The 19,864-nt window shown below is 43.5% G+C and overlaps 1 protein-coding gene across 4 annotated transcripts in view; it reads right to left on the bottom strand.

The window, feature by feature from the left end:
* Nucleotides 1–10,182: 10,182 nt before the first annotated feature.
* The window catches only part of PLEKHA8 (pleckstrin homology domain containing A8), a 54,232-nt gene continuing 44,550 nt past the window's right edge, over nt 10,183–19,864 (bottom strand). For 2 of the 4 annotated variants that reach the window (XM_053663624.1, XM_053663625.1), the window contains 2 exons: nt 15,211–15,399; nt 10,183–14,254 (listed from right to left, as the gene is read on the bottom strand). In XM_053663624.1, the coding sequence (XP_053519599.1) occupies nt 14,222–14,254; nt 15,211–15,399 (222 nt within the window). In that variant the 3' untranslated portion in view covers nt 10,183–14,221. Of the gene's footprint in view, nt 14,255–15,080; nt 15,400–18,546; nt 18,776–19,864 lie in introns of those variants that run through there. The other 2 variants (XM_037126573.2, XM_053663626.1) reach the window with 2 other exon arrangements.

The raw sequence follows: 19,864 nt of genomic DNA, 5'->3' as shown, positions 1-19,864 counted from the left end.
GTTGTTGTTTGTTTTGTTTTAACCAGTGGTGCTGGGAGACTAGATATTCTCATGCAAAAGAATGAAATTGGACCCCTACCACACACACATCATATAAAAACTCACTCAAAATGAATTGTAGATTTAAAACTATGAAACTCTTAGAAGAAAACCCAGGAGCATACCTTCATGATCTTGGGTTAGTCAATGACTTCTTAAATACAATACCAAATGCACAAACAAAAAAGTAAAAAAAAATGATATACTTAACTTCATCAAAATAGGGACTTCTATGTTTCAAATTATACCATAAAAAAAGAAAGACAATCCATAGACTGAGAGACAATATTTGAAAGTCATTTATCTGAAGTCTTATATTTGAATATAAAAAACTTTCATGACTCAATAAGGAAAAAATAAGTTAAATACTGAGCAAAGGATTTGAGCAGACATTTTGCTAGTGAAGATATACAAATGGCCAACAGAAGGTAAAAAGATGCTCGACCTCATTTGTCATGAGGGAGATGCAAATCAAAACCATTTCACACCCACTAAAATGCCTATAACATTTAAAAAAACAGATAAGCATTGGTAGGGATGTCAAAAAGTTGGAACCTTCACTCATTGCCAGCAGATTGCAAGAGACCACATATTCTTCCATTTCACTCACAGCTGAGGTCCGGACGGGAAAGGCCATAGAGAGAGAAGAAAGGTTGGCAGTTGCCTGGGGCTGGAGGAGGGAGAACAGGAAGTGGCTGTTTAATGGGCGCAGGGTTCTTTTTTGGGTGATAAAAATATTCTAAAATTAGATTATGGTGAAGACTACCCAACTTTGAAAATATAATAAAAACCATTGAATCATACAGTTTAAATCGGTGAATTTTTTATAGTACATAAATGTTACTCAATACGATTGAGTTTTGAAAAATAAAATACAATGACATTAAATGCGGCATTGTATCCTGATTGAATCCTGGAACAGAAAAAGACTTTAGTGAGAAGACTGGCAAAACCTGAATAATGTCTGGAGTGGAGCAACGGTGTTTGTACTAAGATATTTGTACTAATGTTAATTTTTAAACAAATTAAAGGTTACGTGAGGTGTTAACATTACGAAAGATGGGTCAGGGTTACACAGAAATTCTGTGTCACCTGTGTGACTTTCCTGTAAACCTGAAATTATTCCAGAGTAAAAGTAAAAAACAGCCACAACAAACCTTCAGTGCACTTGATGGAGAGAGAGAGACAGATGCAGAGAGAGAGAAGGCACAGACAAATAATGAGGAATGACACAAGGAGATTTAAACTACAAATAGTGGCGATATAACTATAACACTAAGAACGGTGATGTGCCAGTGCTGGGCAAGGCAGTTTCCTGCATTGCCACCACCTGGCAGGTCTCTGAGCTCAGGATGAATTCCACAGTGTGACACAGTTTGAGATAAGAAATAGGCTCTTGGAGGGGCGATCTACAACTTGAGGGTCAGTGAGAAGGGACATGGTCTGTGGTTCACTGTCCTCCATGGCTGCATGGCAGGCCATGTCAGCACCTGGGTGGGGAGCTGGTCAGTGTGGGCAAGCAGGCTGCTGGGCAGCTCTGGATTCCAGGGCTTGGTGTGCTTAGCAGTTGCTGAGAAAGCCAGTTGCCCAGCACCTGGAGACCTGGGGAGGCTGTGGGAAGATGAAGACCCTCCTGGTGACAGAGGAGAGCTAGCAGTCCCAGGGGAAGCTGAGTCTGAATGGGGGCCCTCGCTCTAGGAGAAGCTGGGGTCTTGTTCAGTCTTCCCAGAGTAAGCTCTTGTGGTCACATGGGCACAATTCTACTTGATGCGTATAACCAATAAACTGCAAAATACATCGAATGCACAATTTCTTAGAAAAATGTAACTTCACGAAACTACTGAAGAAGAAATACTACTTTTGGTATGTTTATTACTTAAATCAGAAGGTTTAGCCCTGGCTGGTATAGCTCAGTGGATTGAGTGTGGGCTGTGAAGGAAAGGGTTGCCAGCTGGGCTCCCGGTCAGGGCACATGCCTGGGTTGCGGGCCAGGTCCCCAGTGAAGACCACATGAGAGGCAACCACACACTGATGTTTCTCTCCCTCTCTTCCTCTCTCTCTGAAAATAAATAATTAAAATCTTTTAAAAAAAAGGTTTAAAATCCACCCTCCTCCATCAAAAAAATAACACAACCCATTAAATTCAGATTTTTTTCAGCCAGACCCAAACTTCAAAGAACAGATAAAAGTTATCTTAAACGATGTGTTCCAGTGAATATGAAATGAAGGAACACTACCCACCTCAAAGTAAAATCATTCCGATGGCAAAATCAGATAAAGACAGAACAAGAAAGTAATAATTAAAGGCTAATCTCACTTCTAAATATAGCTGCCAAAATCCTAAATTAAATATTAGTCAACTGAATCCAGAAATGCCTATTAAAAATACGTTGTTACTCAGTTGGATTCACCCTAGGAATGCAAAGATGATTAAAATTAGAAAGTAAACTAATGGTATTTACCATATTAACTGGTAAAAGGGGGAAACTGTTATGATCATATCAATAAATGTAGCAAAACTTCTGATAGTACTCAGAATTGTTTCATAATTAATACCAATAGCAAAATAGAAGTACAAAGCAACTTCCTTAGCCTGTTAAATGGCAGCTACCAAAATTATAGAAATTTTGAAAGTTACATAGCAAAAATTATATGCAGTTCTAAAATGATGAAAACATTCCCTTTCAGAGCAGGAACACACTGATCTGTTCTATCATCATTTCTACTCAACACCATCCTGAAGCTTTCCACTAGTGCAATAAGACAAGAAAAAAAAAGTTATAAGAATTTAAAAAGAAAAAATAAGAAATACAAAAGAATCTATAAATTACTAAGAAATAGAGGTTTATCAAGGTTGTTGAATGCAAGACAGATGTAAAACCAGTAACATTGCTATTCACCAGCAAAATCATAAAGCTTTTTTTAAAGAATATATTTTTCAATGGCAACAATAAAATATAAGGTACCAGAAATAAACATAACAAAAGACTTTTACCAATGAAATTATGAAACTTTATTGAAGAAATAGTAGAATACATAAGCAGATGGACGTATAAACCATATTTATTGGAGGGAAGATGAAATTTTATAGCAACAGCAGTTTTCCCCAAAATCAGTCTAATAAATTCAGTATAATTATAGTAAAAATTCCAAAATGATATTTTTCAAAGCTTGACAAGATCATCCTTAAATTCACACAGAAGATTAAAGCATGAAGAACAGCCAACTCTTTTTAAAAGAGGAAACACGGGGGGGGGGCAGGGAACTGATTCCAAGAGACACCAACACTTTCTTAAAAAAGAAAATAGCATGGTATTGGCCCAGAGAGTGACAATTAGGCAAATGGTGTAGGACAGAGTCTAGAACCAAACTAGTTTCTGTCTGAGAGTGACAGCATTTACATGATAGGGAAAGGACACTGTCACTGGTGCAGAGCCAAGTGACCAGCCTCAAGGAAAAGATGAAATCCATCCAAACCGTAGTCCATTCACAAATAATTTCCAGATGACTTAATGACCTAAACGCAAAAAAACCTATTACATTATTGGAAAAAATATCCCATGATGTTTTAGTGATATTTGAACATGCAATTATTTTCTAAACCAAACCCAGTAAGTACAAATCATAAAGGAAAAATGGACATTTCATTATATTAAAATTAAGAACTTGTTTTATAACAAAATGCATGAGATACAAAGTGAAAAGACAGGCTGCCATCTCAGAGAAGATATCTACCGTGTATATAAGCAATATGACTAAAAAATTAGAGATAAACAACCCAAGAGGGAAATGATAAATATGAAGAAGCGACACCCAGATCATCCCCGGATGTCCAGTAACATAGGAAGCTACATTCACCAACATGTCCCTTTTTTAGCCATTTGTAGTTCCTCCTTTGCCAGTTATCTAGTCATGTCCTGTGTAACTTTTTCTGTTTTCTGTGTATTTTCTAACCGGTGTGTGGGAGTTCTTCACGTTCTGAACTTGCTCTTTTGATCTGGCTGTTCTGACCTTACGATGTGGACCCTGCTGTTTTTTCACATTGTTCCTGAGAATGTGTTTTTTTTACTTAACTTTTAAAATTAAATATGACTTACGTACATTTGTAATGAAAGCTTTCGGTGTTTTAAGAAATCTGTCTACCCCAAATTCACAAGGATCTCGTCCTGTGTTTCCTTGCGAACCTTTAGACTTTTCACTTGTATGTTCTGTTACATGATCTGCTTTGAATCATTTTTTGTGTGGTGGGAGGTACAGGAGGAGGTTCATCTTTTCCCAACTTAGGTAGGCAGTAGTAGTTCCAGAGCCTTTGACTTCCTCTCACCATTGAATTGCTTTGGCACTTTGACCAGAAACTAAATAACTATACAAGTGTGAGTTCATTTCTCAACTGTCTTGTTCATGGATCTTTATCCTCTTGGTTATTACAGCTTCATGGGAAGCCCTGTAATTAGCTAATACTAAGAACTCCAGCTTTGTTAACTTTCAACAAAGTTGTTCTGGTTATTTTAGGTCTTTTCCATTTCCATATAAATTTTAGAGTTAGTTCATCAGTTTCTACAAAAATCCTACTAGAATATAAAAGAGTTTGATTGAGATATAATTCACATATCATCCAATTCACCCATATAAGTACACAAGTAAAGTATAAAATTCAAGTATACAATTCAAAGTGTTTAATTCAGGCAATGATTTTGGGGTATATTCATTAATTTTTAAACAGTGTGGTAAAATACATGTAACATAAAATTTGCCACTTCAGTCATTTTTAACAAAACAGGTCAGTGGCATTAGTACATTTACAGTGCAGTACAACCGTCACCAGTATCTAGTTCTGCAGCCTTTTCAACGTCCCAAACAGAAATTCTTCAACTAGTAAGTGGTAGCTCCCTGCTCCCCCACCTCTCAGCCCCTGGTAATCTCTACTCTACTTTCTGTCTTTATGGATTTGCTTATTCCGGATATTTCATATAAATGCAACCACACAACATTTGTCCTTTTGTGCCTGGCTTGTTTTCTTTAGTATAATGTTTTCAAGATTAATCCATGTTTAGCATGTATCAAAACGTCATCCTTTGTTCATGCCTGAATAATCGCGGTGTGTAGAAACCATGTCTGTTCATCAGTTCATCTGTTGATAGGTACTTGAGTTGTCGCCACCTCTCGGCTATTATGAACTATGCTGCAATGAATGTTGGCACACAAGCATCTGTTCAAGTCCCTGCTTTTGATTCCTCTGGGTCCATGCCTGGGAGTGGAACTGCTGGGACATACAGCAATTCTGTTTAACTTTTCAAGAAACTGCTAAACTGTTTTCACTTAGCTGCTCCATTGTATATCCCATCTCTCCCCCCACCAGCAATGCACAAGGGTTCTGATTTCTCCCCATTCTCACCAACACTTGCTATTCTTTCTGTTTTTCCTTAGTCATCCTACCAAGTGTGAAGTGGTATCTCATTGTTGCTTTGACTTGCATTTCTCCAAGGACTAATGATGTTTGCTATCTTTTTGTGTGTTTGCTGGCCATTTATATACTTTTTTGGAGAAATGTCTATTTCTCTTTTGCCCATTTTTAAATCGGGTTGTTTGTCTTTTTGTTGTTGAGTTATAAGTGTCCTTTGTATATTCTGAATACAAGTCCCTTATTAGATACATGGTTTGCAAATATTTTCTCCCATGCTGTAGTTTATATATTCACTTTTTGGACAGTGTCTTTGATGCACAAGTTTTTAATATTGATGAAGTCTAATTTATCTACTTTTTCTTTTGTTGCTCATTCTTGTGTGTCATATCTATGTGCTAGTTATTTTTAATGGTATTGCACTGAATCTTTAGATTAGACTTGGAAGAACTGACATTGTAATATTATTGCTTATAATGACTATTGATTTGGTCTTCTGTTTCTGGCACAGAGACCCTAAAGTCCTTGGAATTTCCTAACTTAAAAGAGCAATAAAGGCATCTTGATATTCATAATAAACCTCTTTCAACCACACCTGAGCTTGTTCATGAAGTGGATTTTGGAAAGCATCTAAGGATGGTGGCTGGTTGCTAGGGACACAGCCATGTGTTAGAGGGGGAAATTTTAGTCCCAACCCCTAATCTCCAGGATGGAGGTGAATTGGTGATTGAGTTCAATCACCATGACCGATGATTTCATCAATCCTGTCTGTGTAGGACTGAGCCCTGAGCCTGTGGAATCTGCCACCTTCTCTAAGTAACAGCGTCAGTATTTAACTGAGTTGACTCTAGGACTCCATTTGGCACTGGAGAGTTGCCTGGTGGTATGAACATAAAAAAACAAAACACATGTGGGAGACATCCTATCACTGTCAGACCTGCTAATTCATGAACATAGATCTTTTAGAATGATTTTAAGACTTCTCTGTCTTGTCTCAGACATGGTCTAATCTATCCCTAATTATCTTCATTCTTTTAGAATGATTTCTCTAGATAAGACTTCTCTATCTTGTCTCGGACATGGCCTAATCTATCCCTAATTATCTTCAAAAGATGCCCACCTACTAATATTCCACTGGGGGTTGGAATTTCCACACATGCACTTTGGGTGTTCACAAACACGCAGTTCACAACAGTGACACTCTCTCCCAGTGTCCCAATACACAGTTCTGGGGAAGGCCCAGGCGGCACCTGTTCGAGAGCACACACCCATTGCTGCAGTCAGAGGCAGCCCAACCAGAACTCCGAGTGGCAAAGGGAGAGTCACTCTGAGAAATGAATGTGCAGAATAAGGGCAGAGGAGATCAGGGAAGAAAAGTATATTAGCTGTGTTCTGAAGTGGGGCGGGAGGGCTCCTCTGGAAGGTGTCAGGTCCACCCTAATGCCCCGCTAGCCATTCTCCTGGAATCTTCTGGCTGGGAGACAGTTGTGAAGTACCCCAGGTGGCTCTAGGGCTGAGGCAAGGAGAGGGAGTGTCTCCATTGACCGGAAACATGGTTCAGTGAAGGTCTTCTCCTTGAAGGTGGCAAGACATTCCGTGCAGAGGGGGGAGCCTGTTCTAGGGGCCACAGTGAATCCTCTGTGAGGTCAGGGGCAAGTGGCCCAAAGAAAAAGCATACTCATCAGGGAAAGTCCAGGCATGACAGAGCTACACTTCCCTTTATAACAGTGACAACTATTAATGTGACGGCCACCACCATTCTTGGCCTTCTTGCCTTCTGCTCGACACTGTGCCAGGCACGTGAGGCACAGTTCCTGATCTGAGGTTTGGCCACAGCTATTATGACCTCTATGGCAGATGGAGTCTTTCAGCTCTGTCCTCCAGTGATTCTCTTTTTATACTAATGAAGTCAAGGATGTGGGATTCCGCAGAACTCTCTGTGTGACAGAGAGGGAGAGAGAGACTCCCGAGTTGCTCCCACACACTTCCCAGTAGAATGTTGGGCTTCCACAGGTTTCCACAAATGTAATCCTGAATGTCCTTATGACACACCCTCACTGAATACATTGAGTGCTGCATTCTCTCATCTGCCGTGGCTGCAGCTGGGTTGGATCAGAGTAAGCTCGAACTGAACTACAGCTCTATTGCCCAGCAATTTCGCTGGGGTAGAGAAGGGGCTGACATCTCATTTCTAAACTCACAGAAGCACAGAGAAAGGAACCTTTCAGCTCCTCAGATGGAGTGTAGCCAATTCATGGGCAACATTCCCTTGTTGCTGAGGCTTTCTGGCTTCCTCTGCTATGATGACTGTCAGCCAGCCAGTCCTGAGAGCTTCTTTTTCCACCTTTCCATTCATTTCAGATGTGCTGGGCAAGTCACTAGGTCTCACACCGGTGTTCAGTTTTTCCCGTTAGCCATAAATGAGGGCAACACTTACAGAGTGTATACTATGGGTTGAGTAATATTTTCGTGTGGGTAAAGGAACAGAAGCTTATGAGTGAAAAGTAACCAGTGGGGGAAAAAGGGAAGTGTGGTGAGATTTAAGTTAAAAATTTAATGGAAAGCAAATGTCATCACAAGTAGCAGCATATGCTGGTGAGCCACCAATGCTATACGATGCTTTTTAACTTCGGTTTTTGAATACCTGCCCTGCCCTACCCTGTTTTAAAATAAAAAGATAGCATGGTTATCTTTAAGTACAAAGAGAAGAGTAAAACAAAATCGGTATCCACTTAAAAATTACCATCACTAACTTTAGGTGAATATCATTACTGATTTTTTCAACATTCCTGATTTCTTTTCTTTGGTGATAAAAGGGTAGAGGATATTTTTATAAACAGAGACATATTTATTTTTATTTATGTTATTTTGCTTGTATTTAAGAAAATAAACTCAAACAATTACTACACTTAAAATATTTCTTTATCCCAACAGGTATTTATTTAAAAATGTATTCAAGGTTTTTTTTATTATCAAAAAATGAAGGTTAGTTATTATGTTTTTTTTCCTCAGTAATATTGATTCTGCTATAAAAGTGAGATTGACACTCTTATAACCCCTGCTTCCTGACTTCCAATTTACATGGATTAGTAAGGTTTATACTATTTGTAACATGCACCTATGACTCTAATTCCCAGTTCAGGCTTGGTTCTTTGTAAATTCAATGCTCCCACCAGTTCTTCTACTATGGGCTTCTCCATTATCCAGTTATTTCAGTCATCTCTCCTATCAAATGGTTCCCTTAAGAAGGGCTCATGGGTGCTTAAGTGTACCAGACATTGTATTGGACAACATGGCTGCCAATAATATACTTAAGTCACTTTTTTCCTACTCAGAACGTTAGATCCATTTCTCGATTGTTCCCTGTCATTAGATCTTGTGGAAAGGAAGTTGCAGAGTCTTTGGTGACTGCATTTCCTGCCCGAACAGAGAAGAATTCTCTTTTCATCCTTTTAGTCCATTCAATTTATCAGGATATGTTTTGGTGTCAGGATAGGCTCAAGTGCTTCCTGTCAGATTTCCTAGAACACGGGGCAATTTTTCAATCGAAGGTTAATTTCAGGAAACTTTTCTGCATTTTATCTTTCACTACTTCTTTAGTTCCTTTCTTTGTCACCAATTACACGTATGTTAGAATATCTTTGTCTTCCTATAATTACCCTCTCAAGAATGAATTTAATCTTGAAAAAATTCTTTACCCACTGCAGTCACTCAAGTCTCTTTTGTTATCAATTCTGCATTTGACCGTGTGTCTCGCTATTACTAATTCATTTATTTGTTCTATAATAGGGTTATTTAGATCACGTTGTTTCCATTAACTGCCTCTTTATCAGCTCATATTATGAGCGCTCATTTTACTGAACTCATGCTCTTTTCAAGTTCTTTGAGAGCACAATACAACCTTAGGAATTTTGCTTCTTAGATTAGCTCCTCTTCCCCATTGGTTCATCTGTTCATCACTCCATTCCCTCTGCTGGCTGTAGCGTATTTATGTAGCTGCCAGGTCATTTTATTTAAACTTGTGTATGTTTAAGACCTTGGCCCTGTTCAGACCATTTATTTTAATTGCAAGCGCAGCCTTAGCCATGTACACCAGCCAAGCCCGAGCCCTGTGTGGGGAGGGAGGAGGAGCCATGTCCACAGGCTTCTGTTCCAGGGACTGGACGTTGCTCTGTCTTCTGATATTTGCATCGAGTCCTGCAGCACAGTGAACTCCAAATGGAGAGGAGACATATCTACCGCATCACAGGGAGAAGATTCTTGGGATCTAAGTGTGTCTCTTAATTCAGGGGTGAGCAGGGTTTTCTTGCCCTGTTTCACCCATCTCTCCCCAGCAACACTCCCTCCTCCGACGTGCCCCCACGATACACACATATACCAGCCCCTCTCAGAGGAAGGAAGAGATGAGGCTATTCGTCTTGCCTAACTCTGAGGTTTTAACGAGAATTCTGGATTTTGCAAATCCCCCCACTGCAAGGCAGGATTAGGAGCTCTCTTCGTTCTTGCTGGCGAATATGATCTTTTTCTTTGGTGATCATCTTTTGAAGTTTAAAGCACAGTGACAGGGGCTCCTTCCCTTGTTCACTGCTGGTGAATTTAAGGGGTTTCCACTTCTTAAGTTTTAATATATTTTGATAGTTCATTTTTTTAGGCTTTAAGAGAGGGAAGTTCTGTGATGTGGACTTATTTATCTTAACAAACTACACAGAAATCTTTGAGAGAAGCACTTGATAAAATACTTTAAAAATAAGTTTATTATAACTAATGAATATAAAATCTGACAGATGTTTTCAAACATTTTTGCAAAAAAAGTAAACCCTGTGCTCATTCCCCCTCCCCACAAGTTACAGAATGAGAACTTGGACAGAGTTTTACACGAAACATTGAACATGACATCTTCATCCACTGATTGGTCCTAAAAGGCTCCAACACATTATGTTCTAAGAAAAGGTCCATTAGAACTAAGAAATCAACAAACCACTTGACACTTGCTTTCTACTGTCATTATGATGTGGAGGGACAAGCACAGGTAAGGAAGGTGGCCTGAGACAGACATTGAAAGTGCACGGATCTGAAGACCACCGACATTCGAGATAAGAATACTGGGGGTGGGATTCGGCATTGATTTAAAAAATTAATCCTAGGAAACCTATGTACATTGTAGCCTTTGGCATATGGTCTAACATGTTTCTTCTGTGTAGAGACATCATTTTGTTCAATCTCTTAATCAGATCAAATCGGCCTGAACACACGACCCGTCCGACACAGATTGTCCACAGCCAATTTCACATGAGGTAGTTGGGCTGTTTACTGACGTTCTAGTGAAGTCGTCACAACACGGGGGACTCACAGATCAAACACACCGTGAGGCTGGTTCATGAGCCTTCTGGGAAGCAACAGAAATTACTTCTAGCTCCCCCTCCTTGTCACCTCCACGTACACCCACAAAGAGACAGGCATACAGGCGTCTGTGCGGATGAGACCAGCTTTGACAGGGAGACCCCCATCTCAGGGTGGTACCTGTTTATAAAGCCCAGGGAGAAAATACCAACCACACCTTAAAATACAGGTAACAGACAGAGAGGATGTGCTTAAAACAAGCAGGATCTCTTTCTTATGTTCTCACAAGAGTCACCTGAAAACAGGTGTTCACTCTGAAAGAGAAGTGACTCAAAGGGTAACCTTTGGGAGAATTTTGGGACATTTGCATTACTGAGCAGTGAGTGGGGTGTGTTCCCCTTTTCATGAAAGGCTGTATACAGACAGCGCACAACAGAGACCAATGCATGCAACAGCGGTCCCGTCAGTAACTGGGCCCCGGCGCAGAGGTGCTCGGAGATGCCACGCAGACGGCCACTGCACAGGAGCAAGGACGGACTGCAGCAGGACGCATGGAACGCTCACAGACGGGCTGGCAAGCAGTGTGTGCATGCGGCAGTTGTTAGGACCCCTAACGACCTTGTGCTAGCTAAGCAGTCTTAAAATCCCATCAGACAGCTAGTGACTACTTTGTCATTACTGTGAAAACCCTGAGTAAGCAACTGCAGGTTACAAACGGACGCCCGGAAGCAGGACATCTCTCTCAATAATGAGCCCTACATGCGCGACCCAGGACACAGGTGTACCACACACTGACGTCCGCGGGCGGGCTGTGTGGGTCACCAAGCGGCCGAAGGCCAGTGCTCTCTGACCACGCACGTCAGATCAGCTCTCAGAACCATGGCTTAAAACGTACTTTGCTTATAAACACTAAATCTGAAAGTATAAAAATGGTTGACATTCGCCTTGAAAGGAAATGAACCACGAGGGTGGGGGAGCCGGAGAGTTGTAAAACCTCTGACCAAAATCAGAAGCAACGGACTTCGGCCAGGGATTCCGAAACCCACCACCGTGTCACCGACCTCTCGTAGGACATGATACAGTAGTTCAGGAGAACAAACACACACGTAGTGCTCCTTCAGAACGTTTCCAAACGTCTCACATCATCGTAACCGCTCCAGACCCTCTGGCGCTCTCTCCTGCCTGGAATGTATGGGCCCCGCGATCAGATTAAATTTCCTTAATAAGATCCGCCTGGAAGAGCTGAAGTAAGGGGTCTTGCTTACTTCAAATTGAATAAAGAAAAATGTGCTTTATTTATTGGTCCCCATCACATTTTTTTTAATAAAAAAAAAAACTTTCCCAAAAATATAAAAGTGAGAGCATTAAGTTTCTGGACATACATGTAAACACAATGAATAATTAAGAAAGAAGACTGCAAACTTTCACAGTCTGATGAACACAGCCTTTCCCAGCCAGCCCCTGACGTGACCTGCTTGCAGTTCCGAGCCCCACCTCTAGGACTCGCTGCAGAGCTGAATATCATCTCCATGCCCAGCAAAAGGGCATCCCTCCAACGTGACATTTTTCAGCAGGATTAGCGATAAGCACTCAAGCTTGCTTTCAAAGGACAAAACAGTGGCCGTGGCCGCTGACAGGACTGACACACAGTCCCCACCCTCCCCCCAGCACCACGCCTGGCTCCTCCTTGGGGAGGGGTGTGAACACGAGGCCACTGTGTGCAGGAAGTACCCTGGAGGGGTCAGCCAAACCTGCTGACCGCCTCTCCTGATACCTGGAAGTCACATTACCTTTTCCCTTGGGACCTCCCTAAAGGCTGCTCCTGGAAAGGGACCCTGAGACGTTTGAGCAAGGACAGCAAGACGCCTACCTCTTCTTCACTCGCTGTCTGGGCCGGCGGGAGCCCAGGCATCTGCACATCTTGGCGGGTTATGGAAAGAAAGCCTTACTATTCTTTCTCTCTGTCCCCTTCTGAGACACTGACTGCAATTTAGCACGAATTAGGACGTGGACTAAAACGGAGAAGCAAACACTGTGGATCCAGGAAGAGGCTCCGCCTGTGCCCAGCTCCAGGTCAGGCTGACCTTACCGTCTAGTACAGGTTCAATTTCTAGTTCTCTTTATTGAAGGGCTCTCAGGGCTGTACACATCTGAGGCAAACTTAATACGTTCCAGGAAGGAAAACACCTATCAAAAACACATTGCCCCTTTCTGTAGTGTTGGAAAAAGGGTGAGGAGAAAATGGAACTTACTCAAATCATCCTAATGTGGGTTCCCAATGGTCCCAGATAATATCAAACCCTTCTTCCCCAGACACCTGGGTTGGCTACACCAGCCACACCTACACAAATGTGAAATGGCCACGCTGAGCAGCTTTCTTTGCGTGTGTTCACAGCTTCAAGGGCAAATGAGATACATTCTGGGGGCCCACTCCCTCCCCATACAAGTTTACCCGAGGTGACAGGGAGCACCAGCAGGTGATGAGAGGGTCCTGCTTTGCAACACTCACATTTCCTGGTAGCGTCCCCTCCCAGTGACAGGATGTCTGATGCATCTTCACTCAAGGCACAGGCAAAGGTGGGCTATTTTTTCAAGCTACCGTCAAGGGCAGGAGCCCCTTGGGCCGCCCTCGTTTGCACACCAGCCAGAGAGGGAGAGCCACACCGATTACTCATGGGAAGGGAACGAGCACGCACACACCCCTTTGGAGATGCCAACAGGAAGTGCTAAAATACAAAATAATCAGTGTCGTTTTAGCATCGTTTTTCTCCCCAGCCTTAAAACATTTAATGTTGCTTTTCTAAGTTCAGCCTTTTCCGAAAGTCCCTATGTGAGCCGAGTAGCTGCTTCATTAACTTGAGCTAAATGAATGCCCCGTTGTCTAAAGACAGATGGAAGGCAAAACCAGCACTGCTCCCGACATTATCCTCTGTCTGAGGAGGGGCTCCCTCTGCCCTCGGACCAGCATCCTCTGGGGCTGCTCGGGCAGCACTCACCTGTGCTCCGCAAAGGAGCTCACCTTCCACCCTGGGGAACCCCTCACGGTGGAAATGCCCTTCCAGCCACTTGGAGGAAGCGGCCTCTCACGGGGAAGGCCTGTGGCCCCTCTCCCATGCCTTCTTGGTGGTGTGGCCTCCTGAGACCAGGCCACAGTCCCCATGTCACTCTCTCCAGGCAAATGCCTACACAAGGTTTTATGACAGGCTGACATCCCAGCAGTCAACCGTGGCCCAGTCCCCAAGTTCCTGAGACTGACCAGCAGTTCCAGGCTCGTGAGATAGGCCAGCAGGGGCATCGAGCTTGCTGTGCGCAGCTGGCGACTAAACCACACTGCCCTGAGAGCACACGGGGACCACGGTGCCTGCCTGCGGCCTGGCCGGGCGCCATGCTGGCTCCATGAGGAAGGCTGCCGAAGTAAACCTGGTCCTTCTCCTTGTCCCTTTAACTGGTTTGCATCCACAACCGCCTCTTCCTCTTTGAAAAAAAAAGGACACATCATTGAGTTCATGCAGAAGACTGGGTATTCTGTAAACTAGAATTTAATCTCATAATTCTTCAAGTCTCTGTGCACAAGAATCACTTGACAGGTATTCAAACGCAGAGTCCTGAGTCCCACCCACGTGATCTGGTTCTGCAGGTCACAGCGAGGCCTGGGAATCTGCTTTCTGAACAAGCCCTCCATGTGCTTTGATGCAGGTGGTCTGGATCCCACCTGTTTGTTCCTCTATTTGGAGGCTGTGTCATGGTGAGCACATAAATCCCTCACTTTTGAAATCAGGTAACAATCCCTGAACGTCACGGCTTTGCTGGGCAGCCCCCTTGCGATATGCATGGGAAAGCACGGGAACAAGAGTGGGCGCTGGGGCACCTGGCCCGCAGGCTCACACCGCCCACGGAGCCACGGAGGAGGAGGTTCTCCGAAGAACATCTAGGGCTGGCAAGCTTGGCGCTTCAACAGCTTCCACAGAGGGGCTCCGGTCCCTCCAGATCTTTAGTCTAATTCTGAGGCGACGGAAACACTGGCTATGAGTTGTCGTCCTTGGTATAGAATTTGCTCACCTGCAGCTTGGGTGTGGGTGGCCTGTTAAAACCCAAAGCCATAAACTAAAGAAAACAGTAGCAACAAATTCATTTGTGAAATCTGCTCTTACAACTTGCTGTGCAAGTCAATACAACAGCTATGATTTGGTTTCCAGGAGGCCCATTGAACTGAAATATATAGCACCTTGATTTTTAAACACACAAAACACATACAAGCATTTTAAAAATTATACATAAAAGCACTAGGCTTTGCCTGCTCCTCTCCATGCCCCCAGGTAAGGGAGGAGAGAGCTGAAGCTGCTGCCAGAGAAGAAGCAGGGCCACAACACGCGGCGGCCAGCTCGGTTCCCTGAAGGCGGGTGGCGCTAGACCCATGGACGTCATACCACCTCGTCACTCTCCAGTCCGTGCACCTCGTACAAAGTGTCCAGGATTGCCAGCTGCTTCTCCATGGCAGGGAGGTAGAGGCTGAGGTCCCTCTGCATCCCGGTACTGAAAGCAGCTTTCTGGTGGTCGCCCTCCTTGATGCTTAATGCAGCCACAAAATCTTCATAGGATGGTGCTGCCCTCAAGGCTAGCTGCAAAAGAACGGCCGGTGAGAGCGTGCAGCATGCCTCTCGCGTGTGCTTTCCTCTTACGTGCGAGTGCATGCACAAACACACACACAAACACACACAGCTGAGCAGAGCAAAAGAAAATAGGAATATACCCTTCAAATTCATGAACTCTAAAATTTTTTTAAAATATTTTATTCATTTCTTTTTAGAGAGAGGGGAAGGGAAGGAGAAAGAGTGGGAGAGAAGCATCAATGTGTGGCTGCCTCTCACGTGTCCCTCACTGGGGACCTGGCCTGCAACCCAAGCATGCGCCCTGACTGGGAATCAAACTGGCGACCCTTTGCCTCACAGGCCTGCGCTAAATCCACTGAGCCATACCAGCCAGGGCTCTAAAATTTTTTTGAAGCACCAAATCAAATAATGTTAAGGTTCGAAAAAGCACGTGTGTGCTTGGGCCACCTTGAGAATGCATGACGCCTTTAAGTCAGGGAACACCGAGAGAACAAGTGTAAGAAAAGCTTCCTCGCTCACAGTGTGATCCAGGGTGTTGCCCTTGAACCGTGGCCTCACCTTCACACCTGCGTTTCTTTGTGTGTCTCCTAGTCCCCCCACTGGAATACTGTTTCCTCTGCACTCTTGATTGACTGTTTTCTAAAAAAGAAGGGCACTCACGCTTGTTGTCTGCTTTGTGCTTTAATGCACATCTGTAGGAACCCTGCAGTTTCTGTCCCTGTTCCACAGATGAAGGTCATATCGCTAAGGAGGGACCGGGCCAGGACCTGAGTGGGGGACTGCCTCTGTGCTTTGTCACCCGCACCCTCGCGCCCCATCGCTGCCCTGACAGGAGCCTTCCGGGGCCTTTTAGAACTCCCTTTCTTTGCAGACCACCTGCTCCCTAAGCTCACTTAAACTGTCCTCCTGCCGTCCACTGGGTCGGCTCTGCTGAGATCTAGGGAGACTTTGTAGAATCCTGAATTATCATTCTACAGTTTCTTTCTGAGTGTCCTTATACTTTGAATTTGAAAGCCTTTGATAATCAACTGCCCCTCCCTCTGCCACCCTGGATACTTTTTGCAACTGGAGAAGGGCTGGAGTTACCCTGCACCTGTCCCAGCACAGGGCGGGTCAAGAAGACCTGGGCTCGACTCTCGAATCCTTGAGGAATTTAGGCAACGTGCTTACCTCCTAGAACCTCAGTTTCCTTGTTGGAGGCAGAGAACAGATACCACTTCCTTTATTCGAAGGGCTAATGGGATATGTGCTCATAGGACGTACTTAACCCACTGCCAGTTACGTAGTAAATACTCAAACAATGGCAGGAATACAAGGGAGAGAACAGAGAACGAAGAAAAGGCCATTATCCAAAGGTAGGATGTGAGAAAATCTCCCAGAACTGAAGGATATGAAAGTCCAGATTTAGAGACCCACCCCAGTGCTCAGCATAATGAATGCCAAAGACCAAAAGGGGAAGGTCATAAAATTTCAGAATGTGGGGATAAAGAAATGATCCTAAAAGCATCCAGAAGAAGATGGGGAACAGTTAATAAAAAATGGAGCAGGAATTAGAATGACATTAACGTTTATCATAGAGGGAAGATGGAGGACAACAGACGTATGCCTGCAAAATTCTGAGAAAAAAATATCATTAACCTACAATTCTATGCCAACCAAAGCCTCGGTCTAGGGAAAAAAAGGGCAGAATGAAGACATGTTTGGCATGCAGGCACTCAAAACTTTAGTGTCCTGTGTCCTCCCTGAGGGAGCTGCTGGAGAATGGACGGATGGGACGAAGACACAGGACCTGGGGGTGAAATTCGGGTGAGGGGGGTTCCATATAGAGAGACACCTGTGAGGAAAATCCTGGGGACACAGCAGCACAACCGGCCTGAGTAACGACCTCACATTGGAATATGAGTTTAGGAAGTTCTGAAATGGAAGTGTCCAAGAAAAGAAAAATGTAATTCTCTACTTGTGAGTTCAGAGTGATGGTGATTTGAGAGACCTGATGGTGCAGGAGAGAACACAAACCGTGTAAGCAAGAACCACCACAGGAGAGCCCCATGGAATCTGGGCTCCGTGAGAACTTGTGAATCACGGTATCGGGAGGCGGAGGCAGGGGAGGTAAGACACAAGCTCTTGGAGAGCTGAACCCTAATCTCCAGCAAGAGGTTGACCTTTAATAACTGAAGGTGATAAAGCCACAACGAACAACAAACATGCTCGGGATTGCGGAGGTTTTAAAAGGAAGGGCCACTATACTTGGAAGTGGCGGACTCTTTGGGGTAAGTCTGGGGAGTAGGGAGCAGAGAGAGAATCTTAAAAACCAGCAACTTAAAAAAATTATTGGCAATAATATCGAGAGCCTTCAAAATGTTCTTGCTCTGTAACTTTGGGTATATTACCTCACCTCTTTGGCTCTCAGTTTTTTTCCTCTATAAGTAGGGAAAATAAGAGCCTGCCTCAGGGGTGAATTAATAACTTTACATACATAAAGATCTTAAAACAATGTCCAGTGCATAGTAAATGCTCAAATTCTAAGTTCTGGTTGTAATTGTTACCATTAGACATAGCAATTCTATTCCTAGGAACCTATGACAAAAATAAGAGGTTTTTTTTAGTCAAAAATGCATATGAACATGTGCTGTTTTATCTGTAATAACAAACTTAGAAACAGCTTAAATTTCCAACACAGAGGGCTGAGCAAATAAATTATGGCATCACTACAGTAGGGAAATATTGTGCAATCACTAAAAGTAATGGTTTTCAATTACTCCAATGGGCTCATGGCATTTAAAAAAGGTCACAACAGAATCTATTAAGTGCGGGGGAAGAATACAAAATTATACTACAAGCTACACATCAAAAAATGTATATCTATGTACAAAGATACAAAGTGAAAATAACTATGTATATAATATAAATATGTAGATATAAAATAAAAACTTGTAAGTAGATATATATTTAGATAACACAAAATTAAATGGAATATTTAAATATGTCAAATACACAAAAAGCGAAGAAGGTAAATGTAAAAATGTTAATAGTGGTTATTATAGAGTGAAAAGGATATGGACAATTTTTAATTTTTTTCCTTTCTATTCTTCTATAATTTCTACAAGGCACTATGACGTGTCTAAATTCCTTCATATGGGGGAAAATGCCCTAAAGACTCATGCTTATGATAAATTTTCTGCTATAGCTGCATTCGTATTGACAATATCTCTTTGATCATTAATATTTCAGGATGTAACTTTACCTTCACACTGAAAAAATAACACACTTGTGTTTCTTGCACACGGGGCAACTTGATATTCTCATGCCTTGTCATCTCAGCGAGCGGCGTCTGCTCTCTAGTCATTCACCAGCCGTCTCCATCACTCTGTCTCCACTGCGGAGGCTGTGACACCGGGAATGAGCATGGGCGTCTGCAGACACCACCTGGGTTTGGACCTGGGCTCTGCCATAGCCTCACTGTGGGACTCTGGGACTAGGATTAGCAGTTCTGAATTTATGAAACAGTGGGAGGTAATCCTAAGGGTTACCGGAAATGATAAGCATGAAGCACCTGGCACAATGCCCAGCACACGACAGGTGTCTGAGAGCTCACGGTGGCTATTACTGTGACCACTGAATGTGCACGGAAGGTAAGCGGGAGCAGTTTGTAGCTCCACTGGTCTGGCTCCTATTCATCTCCAAATAAACAGGAGATGAATAGGAGTGCTTTCAAAAAGAACTTCATTTTCATTGAAATTTGGTCTCTTCCACTGTAAATCCTTTCCATTTTCTTTATTTGCCTTCTAATAAATCATAATCTAACAGTTCCTAAAGTAGGCAAATAACGTCTCCTATCCTTTTAATCGGTAAAAAGCACCACCTGCAAGGCTATTTTTATCCCCCATTTTCCAAAGGACCCTCCTGCTCTGCGAGGTTTCCCAGCACCCCCCCACCTGAGCCCCTTCCTGGCTGCGTCGGACGGAGACCACCCTCTCCCGGGTTGGGGAGCCACGGCACGCAGGCTGCTGCCAACAGTCAGGGCCAGCTGCTCCTGCTGCTCCACACGACAGGCTAAGGGCCCTGCCCGAGGGCTCTGTCTCCCAGGTGTGTGTCCATCCTAGGCCGATGTGCTGGGAAGGAAGGAGTGGTGCACACAGGAGTAGAACGCACGAATAGAAACACCTTCACGGTGGAAATAATTGGGTAAGAAGAGAATTCTGGCCCTAGCTGCTGACATACCCGATTCAGTTAGTACTCAATGAAATTCAACTAAGGGAAAAAAAAAATCAAGATTTTAGAATGGACAAAACCGAACACAACGGGCAGCGGAGGGGCTGTGAGCTTGCGGGTACCACCGGCTTCTTCCCCTCAGCGGTGAGCACTGGGTGGCTCCTGCCTCCTGTAACAGGTGTGGACCGGGGTACAGAACGGGGTGTAGGCTAAGAACTCCTGGTCCCCGGGAATATAGGAAACCCCTCTGACTAACCCTGCT

The sequence above is a fragment of the Artibeus jamaicensis genome, unplaced genomic scaffold (genome assembly GCF_021234435.1).
Source record: "Artibeus jamaicensis isolate MK-2021 breed Jamaican fruit bat unplaced genomic scaffold, CSHL_Jam_final contig_3230, whole genome shotgun sequence".
Taxonomy (NCBI): Eukaryota; Metazoa; Chordata; class Mammalia; order Chiroptera; family Phyllostomidae; genus Artibeus; species Artibeus jamaicensis.
This window is presented reverse-complemented; position numbering and strand designations above follow the sequence as displayed.